Genomic DNA, 19,443 nt, shown 5'->3' with positions numbered 1-19,443 from the left:
GATGTCATAATTCGGAAACCAGAAGTCAGAAGTACAATTCTTTTACATCGGGACACTCCCGGGTACATGTTCTGTCAGCATGTGAAGTTTGGTGAGGATCAGTCCAGTACTTTTCGCGTGCATAGGTCACAGACAAACACACGTACAGACACACAGACAGACACACTTTCAAATATATATATATATATATATATATATATATATATATATATATATATATATATATATATATATATATATATATATATATATATATATATATATATAAACAAAAAACAAACAAACCGATCGAGTCACATATCTTGCTTTGGCAAGATAATGAAAAAAAAAGAAAACTAGAACGGGCACTCGGTAGAGCGCATACCTTCGCTGCCGCTACTTTTTTCCGGGCACATTTGAAAAACGTCATTTAAGAACGTCCATGACGTCACAACCATCAGTCCGATGGACGTCAAATTTGGTGTTAGACGTCAGTGAGGGCAGTCAAACAAAATGGAATGTTAAACACTGAAAAAAATCGAAAGTTTAAAAATGACGTCATCTTGTGACGTCATTTTGACGCACTTCCAATGAAGTCACTACCAATCGCGGACTACCATCCTGAAAGCTCTTATTTCACAGAATATTTTAGCATTGGTTTCATGTCAATAGCTCTATTAGATCTGAAGTTATGCCTACAAGTATATTTTGACCTTGAGTGTGACCTTGACCTTGACCATAGAGTTAATTTGCAAAACCTGTTCATAAATAAGCAGATATTTTGGTACTGATCATAATGCCTGGATTTGGGCCAATTTCCTTTACAAATTACATCGATATTTGAATATAAAATATCAGGACATTTTAGCCACAATTCAAAAACGTTATGTTCAAACGTCAATGACGTCATAACGGTCAGTCCGAACGACGTCAAATTTGGTGTGTGACGTCCTTAAGGTAAGTCCTACAAAACGGTATGATCAAAACTGATGAGGTCGAAAATTGAAAATTTACGTCATTTTGAAGCACTTCTGATGAAGTCATGTCAAATCTGACACCACGGACCCGAAAGGTATTTCGTCATGGAACAATATGGCGTTGGTTGCATGTCGATAGCTGTCTTATGAAGGAAGTTATGCTCAAAAGTTTGTTTTTGACCTTTTCATGACCTTGACCTTGATCTTTGACCCGATCGCTCCCAAAATCTAATCAAATCGTCCTTGGATAATCCCAAATCATCCCACCAATTTTCATGCAATTCGGTTTAATACTTTCTGAGTTATGCGAATAACAAACAAATACACATATTCACAAATAAATGAAAAATTAAATGCAAGTGAGTGACCTGAGACAATGGGGAAGCAAAGTTCGTATGCTTCCACAATGTGTAAGCACAACCCGCTCATGTACTATATAAATGGCAGTCCTTCTGTCTGTCCATCTGTTTTTTAGTAATGAATAAGCTCCTAGACCAGTGAATCGATCTCGATGAAACTTTACACATATATAGAACTAACATTCAGCTCCAGGATGCGCTAAGTGGCTTTCCATAAAAATTTAAAAAAAAATCAAAAAAAAAAAAATATATATATATATATATATATATATATATATACAACAAATAAAATTTCCATTTAAAAAAAAGGCTTTCGAATAGTGTGCCGGCGTATTAATCATAACGAAAGGCTTCATGGTTAAAAACGCTCTGGTTTTTTGAAATACAAAATGTTCGTATTCGTTGACTTTTTAAACATACACATTTTCCTCCTGTTATTTGAATTCTCGAACTGCAGGCGCACGGCAACAGCTAACTGCTGATCGATCTGCTCATGAAAGAGCCAGGCAAGCGGAGTCAGCTGGAGAGAGAGAGAGAGACAGAGAGAGAGAGAGAGAGAGGGAGAGAGAGAGAGAGAGGAGAGAGAGAGAGAGAGAGAGAGAGAGAGAGAGAGAGAGAGAGAGAGAGAGAGAGAGAGAGAGAGAGAGAGAGAGAGAGAGAGAGAGAGAGAGAGAGAGAGAGAGAGAGAGGAGAGAGAGAGAGAGAGAGAGAGAGAGAGAGAGAGAGAGAGAGAGGAGAGAGAGAGGAGAGAGAGAGAGAGAGAGAGGAGAGAGAGAGAGAGAGAGAGAGGAGAGAGAGAGGAGAGAGAGAGAGAGAGAGAGAGAGAGAGGGAGAGAGGGAGAGAGGGAGAGAGAGAGAGAGAGAGAGAGAGAGAGAGAGAGAGAGAGAGAGAGAGAGAGAGAGAGAGAGAGAGAGAGAGAGAGAGAGAGAGAGAGAGAGAGAGAGAGAGAGAGAGAGAGAGAGAGAGAGAGAGAGAGAGAGAGAGGAGAGAGAGAGAGGAGAGAGAGAGAGGAGAGAGAGAGAGGAGAGGGAGAGAGAGGAGAGAGAGAGAGAGAGAGAGAGAGAGAGAGAGAGAGACGCCTAACTGCAAATAGAGCATCACACCGACGGGCGAGAGAAGCACAAAACTCACGTTCCAGCTTTCTAGGTCCGGGTTTTGGCAGGACTTCAAGGACAGTTGTCACGGATGCTAGAAACATTGAGTGGCTCAAGGCCGCCTTCAACTATGACCTCTCTGAGGATTACGGCAGCATAAAGCCTTCCTTCCATAAATCTGAGGAATAAAAGAAGCCTTCCTAATTTTCTCCATACAACTAATGCCTCAGTCTAACTAGCATGAGGAAAATAGGGCAAATTTCCCCGGTATTACCGGGTACTTCAGCTAGTATTATATATAAACGAGTACAAAAGCCCATCAAAAATGATGGGTTGGAATTATTTTATTTGAAATATTGAAAGAGACTGGAAGATTTGACATTTCGTCGCAAGAAGCGTTATTTTAAAACACTACATGTACAAATGTGACCATCATCATAATCAACATCATCATCATCATCATCATCATCATCATCGTTTTATGGCCGTTTCCATGCCTGCATGTGTAAGCCGAAAGACCCTATTTTATTTATCTTATGGGACGTTTCATTTCCATGGCACAGACTCATGAGCGTGCCAAAGTCTGAAGCTTCAGCCTAGCACCAGGTGTGCTTATATCTTCTTTGTTTATTTGACGTCCTACATAAGTAAATGAACACTCATTTTACTCTGCGCATGTTACACATCATTTGCAGCAATTTTCACCTCCATGCACTTTGCATTTATTGTTATTTTAAAAATGCTTCTGAACATCACATTTGAGGCCCGATTGAAAGTCACCATCTGCATTTTCAATGATAATAATAATAACAATACCATTCCTTTCACACAGGAAGGCACACAGGGCTGCAGATGCAGTTTAATTGGCGAGGAGTATCGTCCGAGATGGGTCACCACTCCAACACAGGTTACCCCAAATGGTTATTACCCTCGTAAGATGGAAATCATTTTGCCAACCTTCAAAGGATGAGAAGCTGAGTCAACCTTACCTGGTGTTAATTGAACAGCCTGACAGGTGCTTGAACTCAAGACTCTCGGATCTAAAGCCAGCCACCTTATCCATTGAGCTAACACCAGACCTTCACTTCTAATAGAAGAGACATAATTACTCTTTTATGAAAAAATGTTTTTCGAGTTTTTTAATTCTGAAAAATAGACTGTAGTGAACAGAGAGTCGTGATAAAAGATTGGCCTTTAAAACCCAACTCAAATAGTCCTTATGAAGGAGAACAGACAAATACACATACAGTATACATAAACACACAAATACACACTGTTTTATATAGGTAGATATATATATATATATATATATATATATATATATATATATATATATATATATATATATATATATATATAGTGGGATACAAAATTATGAGTACACTTAAATAAATGCCAAGCTTTCTCAAATCATGATTTCAAACACAAATTTGGCCAAAAAAAAATTGTATTTATAGTCGAAGCTCATGGAAGAGCAAGTACACTGAACAGATCAGGACATAACAACAGGACACAAACACGCATGGAGTGAAGGAAACTCCAAGGAGGAAAAGGTGGTAAATTAGGAGGAGGAATTTGGGTGAGGTTAAAGAGGGTAGAAAAGATCACGGTTTTAGATTGGGGTCTATGTGAGATCGCGGTGAACAGCTGCCTTGAAGACCTGGAGGGAAGAAAGAGGTTGAAGAGGATGAGGATGCTGATTCCACAGGTGCGAAAAAGAGGAAGAGGAACAAATGAGTGGAGGTGACACCTACGCTATAAGTAGTAACCAAAATGGGGATTTGCATTTTACATTTGTGGGTGAAGTTAGGCCAGCTTTCCAACCAATGGGCGGAAAGAGAGAACCAGACAGAGAAATCGAGCAACTTTAATATATAGATTCAATACAATTCAGATTCATGCGAAGTGTAAAGGCAAAGATTTAAAAGTAATATGGGGGGTGGGGAGGTAATTTAATCAGGTCAGTCATCATCAGTGATGTTATTCCTTTTGAGAAACAGTGACAAATGATGTGTATTCTCAGCAGATTGCCAAAGTAACACTGAAAGCAGGACTAAAGGCCTTCGATTGAAATTCACTGCAACACTTGGTGATGGTCCAGTAAAAGCCACAACACAGCACACTCCAAAATCCTACTTGATTGTCCATTTCTACAGAAAGAGATAAGGCCAGAACAATCAACACAGACCATTTCAATCTTTACACTTTGGCTGTTTGGTAAAGCAGTTCTGAAAACACAAAAGCTCAAACAATTTAACTGCCAATTGGCAGTCTGAGTAAAAACATTTATGACGTGCATCTCCTTGTTCTATTTATTTGGCCACATCCAGAACCACTGCAATATTGAAGAACTACCAAAAAAATATGAAGACAGATCAATGGACCAACTTGTATAAAGTCATGCGATGTATCCTCATCGGTAAAACAAACTCGAAAAAGGTGGTGACAGAAAAGAAAACTCTGGCCTGGCATCCCAGAGGTTGCAGGTTCAAATCTGGCTCAATGCAGTAGTCATAAGAATTTGGATGAATAATATATGTTTCCTTTACAAAGAAATTCAACATAGAAGGAGGCCATTCGGCCCCTCAAGCCAACATTGTGGGTGCCAACCTCTGGCTGTTTGGCTGTGCTCCAATCATTTTTAAATGCTGAGCATCAAGTCAGGCAAGGAAGCAGCAAGTAACATTTTTGAAGTAATTGGTGTGATTAAGCTGGGCTTTGAAGTGCCAACCACCCAGACTCAGAGCAGATGCTCCAACCATTATGCCACCGAGTCTGGTCATGCCTGCATCTGTAACATTATTATACCCGGCTGGCTCCCAAATTGCAAACAGGGACATAATCATCCTATCCATATGGTGTGACCTACATTTGCTACAAATATTTATATTATGGTTGACACTCAGTGCCATCTTGGAAAGCTTCAGTGGACATAAAATGCAACTCAAAGGCAGGGCCACTCAGAGTAACCCAAAAAGAAGTAATAATAAAAAGGGGAATAGCATGGAATCCTTGACATCAAGTACACTTTGCTATTATTGAGGGACCAATGGAGCATAAAAACATTCAGAAAGTCACAATGGGAAATGGTCCAATTGGCTGGTGAGTGGAATTCCAAGGCCTCTCCATTGGTATACAGTTTACAGTCTCCACATTTTTGCAATAAATAGCTTGTTTGGTATCCATAGGGAGGAGGAAGTTTCTCCTTGGGAAATGCCTGGCTGAAGACTAAACGGCACCATTGTTGTGACATCGCTGGTACCAAGAACACTTCGGAAAGTGACATCTCTTCCCGAAAGCTCAGTAGCTGTGTTTGTGTCGTATTTTGTCGGGATGTATGTCCATGTGTGTGTGAGTGGCAGCAACACTCCAGGCTGTGGAACATATATATATATATATATATATATATATATATATATATATATATATATATATATGTATATATATAAACGCACACATAGAAGAAGGCTGACAGGATAGCCTCGAGAAATATGCGCTCACCTCTGAGTTGTCTATCCTGGGTTTAAATCTCAGGTATGGGAGCATGTGCCAGAACAGCGCGTCGCTGCGTCCACTTTCCGCCGGTACTCCAGGGGCCTCCGTCTGGCCATCCCCCAGGCAGATGCCAGGCCCATCCCCATCTCCTTGAGATGATGGTCGACCTGCTGCAACCATGAGGCATGTGGTCGGCCCACTGGCCTCCTCCACTCATGAGACTCCCTCGCTGAGAGAATCTGGTGAGCAGGATCAGCGTCAGGAAAACGAGCCACATGTCCATACAGCCGCAGCTGACGCTCACGGACTATGCAGGTAACAAATCTCATCCGAGTCTCTCTCAGCAACCGCTCGTTGGACACAAAATCCGACCAGCGATAGCCAAGGATTCTCCGAAGAGACCTGGTACCAAAGGAATTAAGTCTCCGTCTCAGATCCTTGGTCAAAGTCCAAGTCTCGCACCCATAGAGCAAGACTGGAAGTACCAAGGACCTGAAGACTCGGACTTTCGTCCTCCCGCACAGGTACCGGCAGCGCCACACCCCATGATCCAGTGAATCCATGACTCCCCAGGCCCGACCTAGACGTCTATTGACCTCCGGCTCACAACCTGCGGAGACATGAATATCACTGCCAAGGTAAGTGAATCTATCCACGACCTCAACATCCTCACCACAAACAGACACAGACAGGACAGCAGCATCCAAGATGTCACCGAAAGCCTGGATCTTTGTTTTGACCCAAGAAATCCGTAATCCCAACGGCTCTGACTCCTCATTCAGTACCTCGAGGGCCCCCAAGAGGATGTCTAAAGTCTCCGCAAAGATGACTGCATCATCTGCAAAATCAAGGTCCGAGATCTTGACATTGCCAAACGATGCACCGCAACTTGATCTCTCCGACATCCTCCCAAAAATCCAGTCCATACAAGTGCTGAAAAGTGTGGGGGCAAGTACACATCCCTGACGAACTCCAGTAACAACTGGAAATAAGTCAGAGGCGGTACCACCACACTTCACAGCACTCTCAGTACCAGAGTAGAGTTCAGACATCAGATCGATCAGTTTCGGTGGCACCCCACGAAGACCAAGAATCCTCCAGAGGACATCCCGATTCACTGAATCGAACGCTTTACAGAGATCAACATAGGCTGCAAGCAGCCCCTGCCGAAACTCTCGTCTGCGTTCGGTGAGGACACGAAGTGCAAGGATACGGTCAATCGTTGACCTCTTTGGTGTAAAGCCTGACTGCTCTCGACGCTGGTGCTCAAGCAGATGGTGGCGAACCCTATCAAGAATTATCCGAGCAAAGACCTTGCCCGGCACTGAGAGCAGCGTCACCCCTCGGTAGTTGTTGCAGTCTTGGTGATCACCCTTCCCTTTCCAGAGAGGGACAACAAGGCCCCTCTTCCAGTCAGTTGGGATGATGCCTGTGTTCCAGGCAGAGCACAAAACTGCATGCAACGACGCGAGTGCAGCATTTCCACCAGCCTTGAGAAGTTCGGCATGGATGCCACAGATCCCTGGAGCTTTGCCCCCGTTTCAACTGGTTCACCGCAGCCCGTGTTTCCACAAGCGATGGTGGACCACAGTTGATTCGAGGGTCAGCAACAGGGATTGTAACACCCTTGACGTCCAACTCGACAGCTGGGGATCAGCCTGGTACAACCGCTCAAAGTAACCGGCCCAGCGGGCCTTCACTTCAGACTCCTCTGTCAGAGCCTACCACTCTCTGCTTGAACTGCAGTGCTCCGAGGGATGGGCTTGGATGAACGTAATGCGCGAATTCCCCTGTAAGCGGGACGAGAATCACCTGTCCACAGGTGATGCTCTACCCCTCACAGATTCCTCGCACATAGGCCTCCTTGTCCACCCTCAGTGCACGTACAGTTTTACGCCTCAGCTCCCCTGAACAGCTCAGCTCTGCCATTCAGCCTGGCCCTGCGACTCTGGTCAATGGTATCCAGTGTCCCTTGAGAGACAAAAATTCTTCTTTGCCCTGCGGTGAACTCCAAGGCATCCACCGGCAACATCAAGGACGGTGGTCTTGAGTGCTCCACAACTCTTCAGGACCCCCCAAAGCACCCAGACCCCCCAAGTGTCCACTCAGCCTGTTCGCAAACTCCTCAGCTACTCTCTCATCCCTGAGCTTGGCAACATCCAGCCTAGGCTGGGATGGTACCATTCTCCAGGATTTAAGGTGCAGCTTTAGAGTTGCTACAACAAGCCTGTGGTCAGTATTGAGGAACTGAGCACTCCGGTAGACCCTGCAGTCCTGGATCATCCTCCAACGACCATCAATGAGGACATGGTCAATCTCCTTTGCCACACCGCCAGCGTTGGAATACCAAGTCCAGCGATGAGCTTGCGGGCGCTGAAACCATGAACCAGCCACCCTAAGTCCATGACTTCTTGCAAAGTCAAGGAACTTAGTGCTATTCTGGTTCATAGTTCCTGACCCATGGGGACCAACACACACCTCATAACCATCCCTATCAGTTCCAGTCGATGCATTGAAATCCCCCAAGACTAGAAGTGTATCTCGTCTGGGGCACTGATCAACCACAGACTCGAGTGTGGCGTAGAATGTGTCCTTCACGGTGAGGTCACTCGCCTCAGTCGGAGCATAAATAGAGACCAGGGAAATGACACCTAAGGAGTAGCCAGAATCCTTAATCTCATAATACGCTCGTTGACCGGTGTTACCTCAATTATCATTGGGGTCAGCTTATTGGACACAGCTACAGCAACTCCTTGGGTATGGTAACCATCAGAGCGACCAGACCAATAGTAGGTGGAACCACCCACCATTATCTCGCCGCAATCCGGTCTCCGAACCTCAGAGAGAGCTGCAATCCCGATGTCCAAACGCTTGAGCTCAGATGATAACAGAGACAGGTGATCATCCTCTCTTAGGGATAGGACATTCCAGGCACCCACCCGAAGGGACCGCCTCAGGTTAACCCAAGGAGACCGCCGTCTGGTGGACGACACCTCAGCACCACTCCGACACACTCTCCCGCAATCTGACCCTAGGGATGTTACCCCGTGGTTTCCCTCCTATCAAAGATTTGGGGTCCCGAAGGCTTGCCCCAATCCCATCATCCGGTGAGCTGCCCTGCGAAGGGGCTGCACAGGAGGTACTCCCACGGAGTGGGTTTTCAGATTTTTGCGTTTTTGCGTTTTGCGGAATGAAGCGTTTTACGGTGGCTGGAGTGCAAATCCTGCCACCAACCTCCTAATAAGAAGTAACCCAACTGCAGGAGGACGTCCGCAGACACAGTTGGGCACTAGATATGGATGGCCGTTGGCTCACAAGGAGCTCCTCCGCCCTTTGACAGGTTTTGTTTTTAATCCTGCTGGGTGTCCATATCCAAACACCCTCCTCACCAGAAAACCTGGTGGGGGAGACGGTTTAGTCGCCGACAACCCGACCATGGAACAGGTTAGTACAGGTTTACATGGTACCTGTAGCAGGTCACAGATCGAACCTGACCTGACAGAATCTCCCCGACTATAAACTGTCATCCTTGTGTTTTGCCTGCAGGTCAATCCATCAATGTGTGTCATCCCTCAGAAGAAAGTTAAGCCAGAAGACCCGTTTGCCAGCACTGGGGGTGTTGTTGGATATTAAATGTCCCACAGTGTCTTTCATGAAGTGAAGGTGAGATCACTGGATCCGTTTTCAAATTACAGATGCCTGCTGAAATCACCTTCCCTCAAATGTCATTAATCTCAAGACCTGAACCTAAAAAGTTCCCCAGCTGACTGCACAAGAAGGTGGGAATAATTGTGGCTGTTAAAGTTGCAGTAGTACTCTTATACACATAAATATAAGTTGTTTGCCTAAAAATAAATATCAAGCAAGTAAGCTGCTGTAGAAGCCAATACATTTTAAATTTTTTTAGCAGCAGTCGATTCTCAAAAACGTTTGATTCAAGAGACTATGTCATGCAGTGCAAATCTTAAAACTAGAAAGTATCTCAAAATGCAAAGCCTGTCCGCGTCCGCTTTGGACTCAAATGAAACTTCTCAACAACGACAGTTTAGAAAATAATACACCCGAGCGGGTTTGACGGTCAGCTCGGATACAAAACTTGATGCAACCGAGTGTTAGTCAACCTTCGTGACTACGGAAAGTGAAAACAGAATTCAAATTGAATTGAAAATAAACGTGTGAGGCTGCTCGAAGCAAAAATCTCCATATTCTAGGAATCATTCCCAAAATCATTATACAATTTTTAAACCCGCGTTTATGGCCGTGAAATATACACTCTAAGTGTGTGCATTTAATCGCTGTATCCAGGCCAGTGCTGGACCCCAATTAAAAAAGGACCCTCGGGTCACCAAGAAGCTCAATCACTCGCTGCCTGCACGTCTGCGCGGCATCACATGACCAGCCAGCTCGCCGTCGGATGAAATGCCCGAACAAAATCTTAAAACGTCCGTTTTTCACTGGAATTCTTTCAGATACTTGTACAGCACATCCCCAAACCATCCAAAATATAAACATTAATCTCACAGATGCTACGAATAAGCAGTCCCACAGGAAGATAGGTTACGAGGTGAAGCAATGAACGAAAAGCATGTGGTGTCCCTTCCAGAGTCTCATGGTTATTTGAATTGAATATATTGTTGTGGAAATGGCCCTTAGTATGTTATTAAATATAGGATTAGCCCAGATCCCCCACAAAATGCATGTTTAGCCAGGTTGTTCGGTAAATGGTCGTTACATGTGTGTCGGGAGGTGCAAGAGGCTGTTTATTGTTCATACAGTGGTGGTGTACTGAGAGCTTCTTCTTCCTTCCCTTCTCCGGATGAGGCCCCGCCCAGTCGGCTGAGAGGGAGTGGTCTAGAGAAGGAAGTCAAACTGAAGGGAGGAGCCAGTGGGCTTCGAGGCGAGCGAACGAAGGAAAGGCAGTGGTGGATCTGCGACGAGAGCACCGAGGTGGTGCGATCGGCAGTAGGACAAACTGCATGAGGGTTTTTGCGATCGGCTTTAGGTAAAGAGCGAGCCGAAAGAAAGGCAAGGAAGGGACTGAATGAGGTCTGTCTGCCATCGTCTGGGAGAGGATCTGCCTGAGGTCGAGTGTGCGGTCGGCAGTCGGAGGAACTGAACCTGAGGGTGAGGCTGCAATCTGCTTTGAGAGGACCTGGCTGCTGTGTGAGTCTGGAGTCGGCTTCGACAGGAGGTCAGACAGGTTCAACCTGTGTCTAACCACAGAACCTCTGTCCCGACTCACGGCACGGCTCGAGACGGCTCGACACGTTTGTCGATCCGCCTGCGGAGCCCAATACCTCGATTTGACCTGATCTGGAGAACAGGCCAGGCCTGGACTTGTATGCTGGACCTTGTGAGAAACCAGCTGAAACCCACCATCGATCTGACGGTCTTGTGCCATCGACCTTACGTGGGGTCAGAATGCGCGGAGGTTGTGTGCGCAAGCGGTGCCGGGAGAAGGAGGACGAGCGCCATTTTGCCACGCGGCGTGTTTGAGCTTAGGTGCTCGAATCCGTAGACATCGGCTCGTCGGGAGCCACATTCGTGCCTTTGACACTTTCCTCTCGTCCATGAAACATCACCAAGTACTCTGTGTCTTGTCTGCATGCTGTCCATGTCTTGTTTACATGTTGTTTAAGGTTTATCTCATTAGGGTCCTCTTCGAAACCCGTAATCTGTAGCTCCCTAGTTAAGAACGGGTTATGGATTAATTACAACATTGCCGTGAATGATTTGTTTGTGTTGTGTTTCCTGATGTGTCCCCAATAAATCTGGCTGCTTCGTATGAAGTTGCCGCTTTGAATTAATTAGTGCCGCGCCGAGGAATGATCAGCTCGATTTGGATATAAAAACCAAAATGGTTACAGACTGGCAGAATTCACTCGGTCTCTGACAAAACCAGTCTGTAACCAGGGTCTATTTCCCCAACTCGTAAGGTCCAGGGGTACGTTGGTATCGCGATTCGATACGCGTGACCCAAGGCCTGTGCCGAACCAGCCGGCGTTATAACCCCGGAGACAGCGGTGGTTAGGGTGGTGCCGAATCTGTAACATTTGGCTGTCGAGAATAGGGTGCGAAAACCCAAACTGGTTACAGACAGTGATTGACATCAATCGTCCGAATCCCGCCACCGCCGTTATCCGTAACAATATTTTCCTCATGAAAAGTGTGTTTCTGAGCAGATTTGCACGAAAATTATCTTCATTAAACGTGTAGCGACACAAGAAAGTCCCAAAAGTGAAAACAGAAATCAACTAGAACTTAAGACAGCCGATGGCATGGAAACGGATGGAAGCCCATGGGAGCTCCCTCTCACTGCAATGCATTCCACACAGACCAAGGATATGAACATTCAATTTTCACAAAACTAGATGCAACCGAGTGTTAATCAACCTGAGCGACTACGAAAAGTGAAAACAGAATTTAAATTGAACTTAAAATAACCACGCAAAGCCATGTTGAAGTCAGCGGACCTCGTGTTGCCCAATAAACAGGGCCAGACGACAGAGGTAACGAGAAACTAGTTGATCAAATTAAATCTTCTTAATAATCCCTATGAACCCCATTATGCATTGAAGCCGTCTGATGCTTCCTGAGAGGCCATTCGACCAATCAGTCATTTTGCACTTGATGACCCTGTTACCTTGACCCCGAGGCGAAAATGTGAAAAAGGGCTCAGACTATGTAGAGAAACTAGCATTATCATCATTTCAAGTTAGAACTCAATCGGCCGAGACGTCTCGGAGGAGATAGAAAAATAAAAATTGTTTACGGACGGACAGACGGAGACAGACGGACGGATTTGAGGACATCGAACGCTGACCTAAAAAATGTTTTACATTTTATTCATTTGTGTTCTCCACAATCTCATAATTAGGGTTCATTGAAGACTTTATGACAAAAGTACAATTGGTAAAAATGTTAAGTTCTGGACATATACACAAAATCTCAAAGGTAAACAAAGCCTGTTCTTGGTTTAGTGGTTAGGGTGGCTGGCTTGGGAGCTTTGGGTCCTGAGTTTGAGCCCTGTTAGCCACTGAATTAACACCAGGTGGGGTTGACTCAGCCTGTCATCTTTCTGAGGTCGGCAAAATGAGCAACAGTGTACTGCTATAGGGGCACAGCATTAGCGGCATAGTTGTGTCCCAAGAAAATGACAGCTACCCGGTAGCCAAGATGCCATACTTTAGAAGAAGAAACATGGTAAACGAGGATTTCAATTGAAATATTTATGGCTGGTCTAACACTTCACCGATGATGTCATCCTTACAATCATTTATTCCCCATTGGGAGTGAAATGAGATCTGCTAAGTTTCAAATTTTTCCTATCAGGGGTTTTAGAGATAGAATGCTTTAATAGTTTGTGTTTAATCCAAGATTGCTGCCATATCACATGACCGATGACACCGCAATTATAATTAAAATATTCTCTATGTGGGGGGGGGGGGTGGGGGAGGGGGAAATCGCTCATATCCTGAAAATTTTGTGTCGATCGACCAAATGGTTTCTGAGAAAAAAAAAATTGGAGAAAAAAAGAGCAAAAAAGGATCGAACAATAATAATAAAAATAATAATACTAACAAACAACAAGAATAATTATTAAAATTATTCAAACAAAATTATCAATTTGTCTTCCCCATATTGTCATAATAAAGCTTTGTTGAAAATTTGAAGACAAAAGCTCAAATGGTAAAAAAAAAAAAAAAGTTACTGCCCGGAGACACAGACACACAGACGCGATTGCAAAACCCCGTCTTCCGCTGTGCGGGTAATGAACTAATAAGCCTCATCTTCCATTCCAATCCAACAACGTTCTATTACCTCCAGCATGCGGTGGGGGGGCACACATCAGCATCACTCCTTGGCCCAAACGTATAGCCACAGTTCCACGATGTTCATTCTGGAATTCCTGCAAATCTGCAGAAATAGAAGAAAAGAGAAAAAAACAAAAAAGGAAGAGAGTGAGAAAAATTAACAATATGACTGCATAGCAATAATGCACAAGGAAATAGCTGCTGGTAGTGTAACATCGCAAGGTCTGGGAGTCATCCATCATTTTAATATAGCATATGACAATTTCATTGCTTAGTGCTCGAAGAAATAGCCCTTAGTTTATTAGGAGCAGATTTCAAATTCCTCATGTTATGGTTTACCTCAGCAGTAAAAGTCTTCCTTCTCTCAAGAGAGCAATTATGGTGCAACTCGGAAGAAAACGAGGCAAGCGTAGACGTTTTGCCAAACACTGTTTGCGATTAACAGAAGTGACTATTTACAAGAAACAGCAGCTTTGAAGGTTCTAAATGCTGTTCCAGAGCACTTAATTTGCAACATGCGGATGAGGAATTCATTGTGATAGTTCACTGCTCTTGTCATCTGCTCGATGCCTTGTTAATTTCTCAAGGACCGAAGTACTTGCAGAGTCAGCAACAGCTGAAGGAGGCAAACGACACGTGAGGATTTCCCATCGACAATTAAATGGAATGGCAGTGATTTGTTGAGGCAATTTTGAACAGCATCCGCAAGCAATTTAACACGAAATATCAAACTCTTCTCTGTCATCTCCTTCCAACCATTTTTCTTCCTTGCCTCACCCCCACCCCTTTATTTTTCTTCATCCCCATTCTCCTCTTACTCTCCCTCCAACACCTTTTTAACTTTCTCCTTTCGCAATTTCTCTCCACCGCCAACCTTTTATCTCCATCTCTATCTCCCACCCTACCCTTTTATGTCCATCTCTCTTTCATCCACCCTGTCTGTCTGTCTGTCTCTCTCTCTCTCTCTCTCTCTCATGAACCTGCCACCCCCTCTCTCACACTCACTTCCATCCATGCACCCCCTCTCTCTCTATCCTTCTTCCATCTCTATAATTGGACAGTCTTCCAGGTTAAGAAAAACCAATGTCATGGCCCCTTCTTTGGACTGGTTTTGGGATTGCAAGGTGGAAAGTTTGAGAATGGACAGTTCCAAGCTAATAATCCAGCTGCCTCTTGAATCAGGCAGTCATCAAGTTGAAGGAATTATTCAGCTCTCTCTCTACCTTCTCCAACATCTAAAGGTACTTCCTTTTATTTCACTACATTAACAAGGTTGACTCAATGTCTTCTTCTTTTTTTAAACTTCCTATTCTCCACTAACTTATAAGTAGCTAACATGTGATAAGTTTACTCGACTAACTCGACGCTCCTCCATTCTCTGAGCCAACTTGTGGCACTCAACATAATCCTTTCATCTCCTCCCGCTGTCAAGGCTGGAGTGCCCCAAGGTAGTGTTCTGGGCCTAGTCCTATTCCTGATTTTCATCAATGATCTCTGTCTCTGAAAAATCCACCCATTTGTTCCTCTTTTTTCCCCCACCTGTGGAATCAACCTCCACATTCTTTTCATCTATTTACTGATGACTCCACCATCTGTTGTGACATCGCTCATCCTTCAGGCAGGTAGTCGACAGCCTATTCCCCCTCTTCAGACCTTGTCAGAATCACAAGCTGGTCAAACACTTGGAATATCACTTCCAATCTCAACAAATCATACAATATCATGATCTCTCTCTGAAAGCAATGTCTGGCAAACACCCAATCTACTTTCGTAACAATCCCATCTACCCCATCTATTTTCTTAACAATCCTCTTGAGGAGGTTCAGTCATTCAAACTCCTGGGTATCACTCTCAGCCATGATATTTTTTTGGCAAACCAAATTTCAACGTTGGCCTCCAAAGCCAGCTGGGCATTCTGTTGTACAAAGTCTTTCCATGGCACACCCGAGCTTCTATCCACCTACAAGACCTTCATCTGCAGCTTGATGGAGTATTGTTCTTCTCTTTGGATTGGCTCGCCTGCCTCACATCTTTCTCAGCTTGATGCCGTGGGAACCGTGGCCTTTAAGATCGTTGGAACATCCCATGCTGAAGCTGAGTCTACGGGCGTATCACTTCGCCATCGCACACAAGTTGGTAGTCTTTCTGTCTCATACCACTTCCTATCTTGGTTTCTGAACCCTTTGCTCTTTCCATGCTAACAGCTCTGCAGGACCCACATGCTCCATCATCAACCCTCTTCTGGTAACACTATCTTAATCCAAGATCACTTCTCACCTCCACTCATTTGTTCCTCTTTTTTCCCCCACCTGTGGAATCAACCTCCACATTCTTTTCAATCTGATTCTTCCCTTCATGTCTTCAAGACAGCTGTTCACCACTATCTGAGATCATCCCCAATTCAAAACCACGATCTTTCCGACCTACATTAACCCCACCCAAATCCCTCCTAATTTTCCAGTTTTCCTCCTTGGAGTTTCCTTCTCCATTCATGCATGTTTTCCATCCTGTTTTTGTCTGCCACATCCTGGTCTGTTCAGTTGGCTAGCTATTCCACAAGCCTCAACTGTGTATACAAAAAAAAAAGTAAGATGATATGTTATCCACGCTTGCCATGAGCCCAGGAAAAGAATGGCATGTGGGCTGATCTCTGTTTCAATAAAGTCCCACCCTTTACCTACTCCACATAAACACACATACGTCACAGGGCTTCAGTAAGTATTCACACCCTTTGACTTTGTCACATTTTGCTGTGTTACAGCCTGAATTTAAAATGGATTAAATTTAAATTATTCTCACTGAACTACACAAAATACCCCATAATGTCAAAGTGGAATGCTTATATTTTTTAAAGAAATTTTAAAAAATCAATTTTAAATGAAAAGCTGAAATGTCTTGAGCCAATAAGTTTTCAACCACTTTGCGATGACACTCCAAATTGAGCTCAGGTGCATCCAATTTCCTTTAATCATTCTTGAGACGTCTCGACAACTTGATTGGAGTTCACGTGTTGCCAATTCAATTAAATGGACATGACTTAGAAAGAAACACACCTTTCCATAAGAGGTCCCACAGTTGAGAGTGCATGTCAGAGGAAAAACTCTATACCATGAGGTCCATGGAACTGTCTGTCAAACTCTGAGATATAATTGTGTGGAGACATAGATCGGGGAAAGGGTATAAAACAATTTCTAGAGTGTTGAAAGTTTCCAAGATCACAGTGAGCTCCATCATTAGGAAATGGAAAGAAAATGGAACTACCCAGACTCTTCCTAGAGCTGGCCGTCTGACCAAATTAAGCAACCGGGCAAGAAGGACCATGGTGAGGGAGGTGACCACGAACCCAATGACCACTGCAAAATAACTACAGAGTTCCTTCGTTGAGATGGGAGAACCTACCGGAAGGACAACAATCTCTACAGCACTTTGCAAAACGAGGTTTTATGTGAGAGTGGCCAGATAGAAGCCACTCTTGGAAGAAAGGCACAAGACACCACAATTGGAGTTTGCAAAAAGACACGTGAAAGACTCTAAGAGCATGAGGCAAAATATTCTGTAGTCTGATGAGACGAAAATTTAACCCTTTAGCCTGAATGCAAAGCGCTACATCTGGCAGAAAACGAGCACAGATCACCGATCTAAACACCATCCCTACTGTGAAGCAAGGTGGTGGAAGCATCATGCTATTGGGATGCTTTTCAGTGTCAGGGACTGGGGGACTTGTAAGGATAGAGGGAACAATGAATGGAGCCAAATACAGGCAAATACTTGAGGAGAACCTGCTTCAGAGTGCAGACGACCTAAGACTGTAGTGAAGATTTATGTTCCAACAGGAAAATGACCCCAAGCATACAGCTAAAGCAACACTGGAATGGCTTCAGAACAAAAATGTGAAAGTTCTTGAGTGGCCCAGGCAAAGTCTAGAGTTGAATCCCAATGAGAATCTGTGGAAAGACTTGAACATTGCTGTTCACTGACACTCTACATCCAACGTGACAGAGGTTGAGCAAATCTGCGAGGAAGAATGGGAGAAAATCCACAAATCCAGATGTGCAAAGCTGATGCAGACATACCCAAGAAGACTCGAAGCTGTAATCGCTGCCAACGGCGCTTCCACAAAGTATTGACTCAGGGGGTTGTCTACTTATGTAAATTAGATATGTCTTTATTTCCTTTTCAATCAATTCATAAAAATTTCGAAAAACATGTTTTCACTTTGTCATTATGCGATATTTTGGGCAGATCGGTAAAATTTTTTGGCAATTTTTATCCATTTTAAATTCAGGCTGTAACGCAACAAAATGTGACATAAAGTCAAGGGATGGGAATATTTTCTGAAGGCACTGCATTTGTGAAAAGTAGCTGAAGCTTGAATTTGTGCAGTTTATTTATAGGATCCAAACAAAGCAAGGTGGGTTTTGAGGTTCCGGGTTGTACAGTCCACCAAACAGTGATGACTCCATTTACACCTCACTATCTGAAAACATGGACCAACTTCTATCCTCTCATCCAAATTCTCTTCCTCATATGTGGTGACTTCAATTGTCATCATGCCAGTTGGCTAGGTGTGGGTACCTCTCTCACCTGTCATGGCACTTCAGCATAAGACTTCTGCATCTCATTGGGACTGACTCAATCAGTCAACTTCCCGACACAGATCTCAGCCAACGGTACTCCATCTCTTCTGAATCTTATTTTGACAAATTTCCCTGAAAATATCGACTGTTCTAACATCCACTCCAATCGATTCTTCTGACCACATGCTTATCAAAGTAGACGTCACTCTGGCTGTTATGAGAGAACCACCTCAGCACCATCAAGTCTGGCATTTCACTCAGGCTGACTGGCAGGGTCTTCAAGCAGCCATCAAACTACAAGACTGGTCTCCCATCGCTACTTTCTCCAACGTCAACTCATCCTGGGAATTCTTTCAAAGAAACTTGATCTCTCTCATGCACAGATTTATCCCCTCTCGTCTTCGGTTGTCCTACCCTTCATCGCTCCCATGGTTCACTGAATCTTGTGGCAAGGCAGTTGTCCTGAAACAACTTGTCTTTGCCTCATGGAAAGAAAATCCAACTGAGGGTAATCTCAGATCCTTCCACAAAGCACTGAACAAGTGTGTATCTACCCTCTGGAGAGCCAGAAAACAACATCTTTCTGTTCTCAAGTCCCTCCATCCACACCCTGACCTCAAAAAGGCGGCACTTCTGACACCGCACGTGAAAAGGCCAAATGCCTAAACTCGGTGTTTGCATCTAAATATTGTGTCCGAAACCCATCACTTTCTGTTCCCACCTTAACCAGTTGTACCAAGCTGTCCCTGGACGATCTGTCCTTTTCTTCTGACAAAGTGGAGATCTTGCTGTCAAACCTCGACTCAGATTCTGCAACCGGTCCAGACGGCATCAGCCCAGTGTCATAAAAACTTGCTACTCTGCTCTTGCTCACCCTCTCTGTTATTTTCACCCTCTCAATTGCTCAAGGTCTTCTGCCATCTGCTTGGAAATCAGCAAACATTACCGCTCTGCATAAAAAGGTACAAAAACAGATCCCTGCTACTACAGGCTATTTAACCTTCTCCTAATCATCAGCAACGTTTTGGAATCCATCATCACTTCAGACATTAAATCTTTCCTCTTCTCCAATGGCTTGATTTCCAAACATCAATTTGGTTGCAGACCAGGTCACTCTAACCTGGATATGCTGCTTCTGCTCTCCCAA

The 19,443-nt window shown here is 44.2% G+C and overlaps 1 protein-coding gene across 4 annotated transcripts in view; it reads right to left on the bottom strand.

The window, feature by feature from the left end:
* Positions 1–19,443, bottom strand: part of LOC147014234 (contactin-4-like) — a 588,183-nt gene that overhangs the window by 391,172 nt on the left and 177,568 nt on the right. For all 4 annotated transcript variants that reach the window (XM_085852006.1, XM_085852003.1, XM_085852004.1 and 1 more), the window contains one exon: positions 13,727–13,822. In XM_085852006.1, coding sequence (XP_085708132.1) covers positions 13,727–13,822 — 96 coding nt within the window. The remainder of the gene's footprint in view (positions 1–13,726; positions 13,823–19,443) is intronic.

This window comes from Eptatretus burgeri, chromosome 13 (genome assembly GCF_056783735.1).
Source record: "Eptatretus burgeri isolate ZD-2024b chromosome 13, Ebu_testis_v1, whole genome shotgun sequence".
Classification (NCBI taxonomy): domain Eukaryota; kingdom Metazoa; phylum Chordata; class Myxini; order Myxiniformes; family Myxinidae; genus Eptatretus; species Eptatretus burgeri.
The sequence above is the reverse complement of the archived record's forward strand: the minus strand, read 5'-3'. Positions and strand labels throughout refer to the sequence as shown.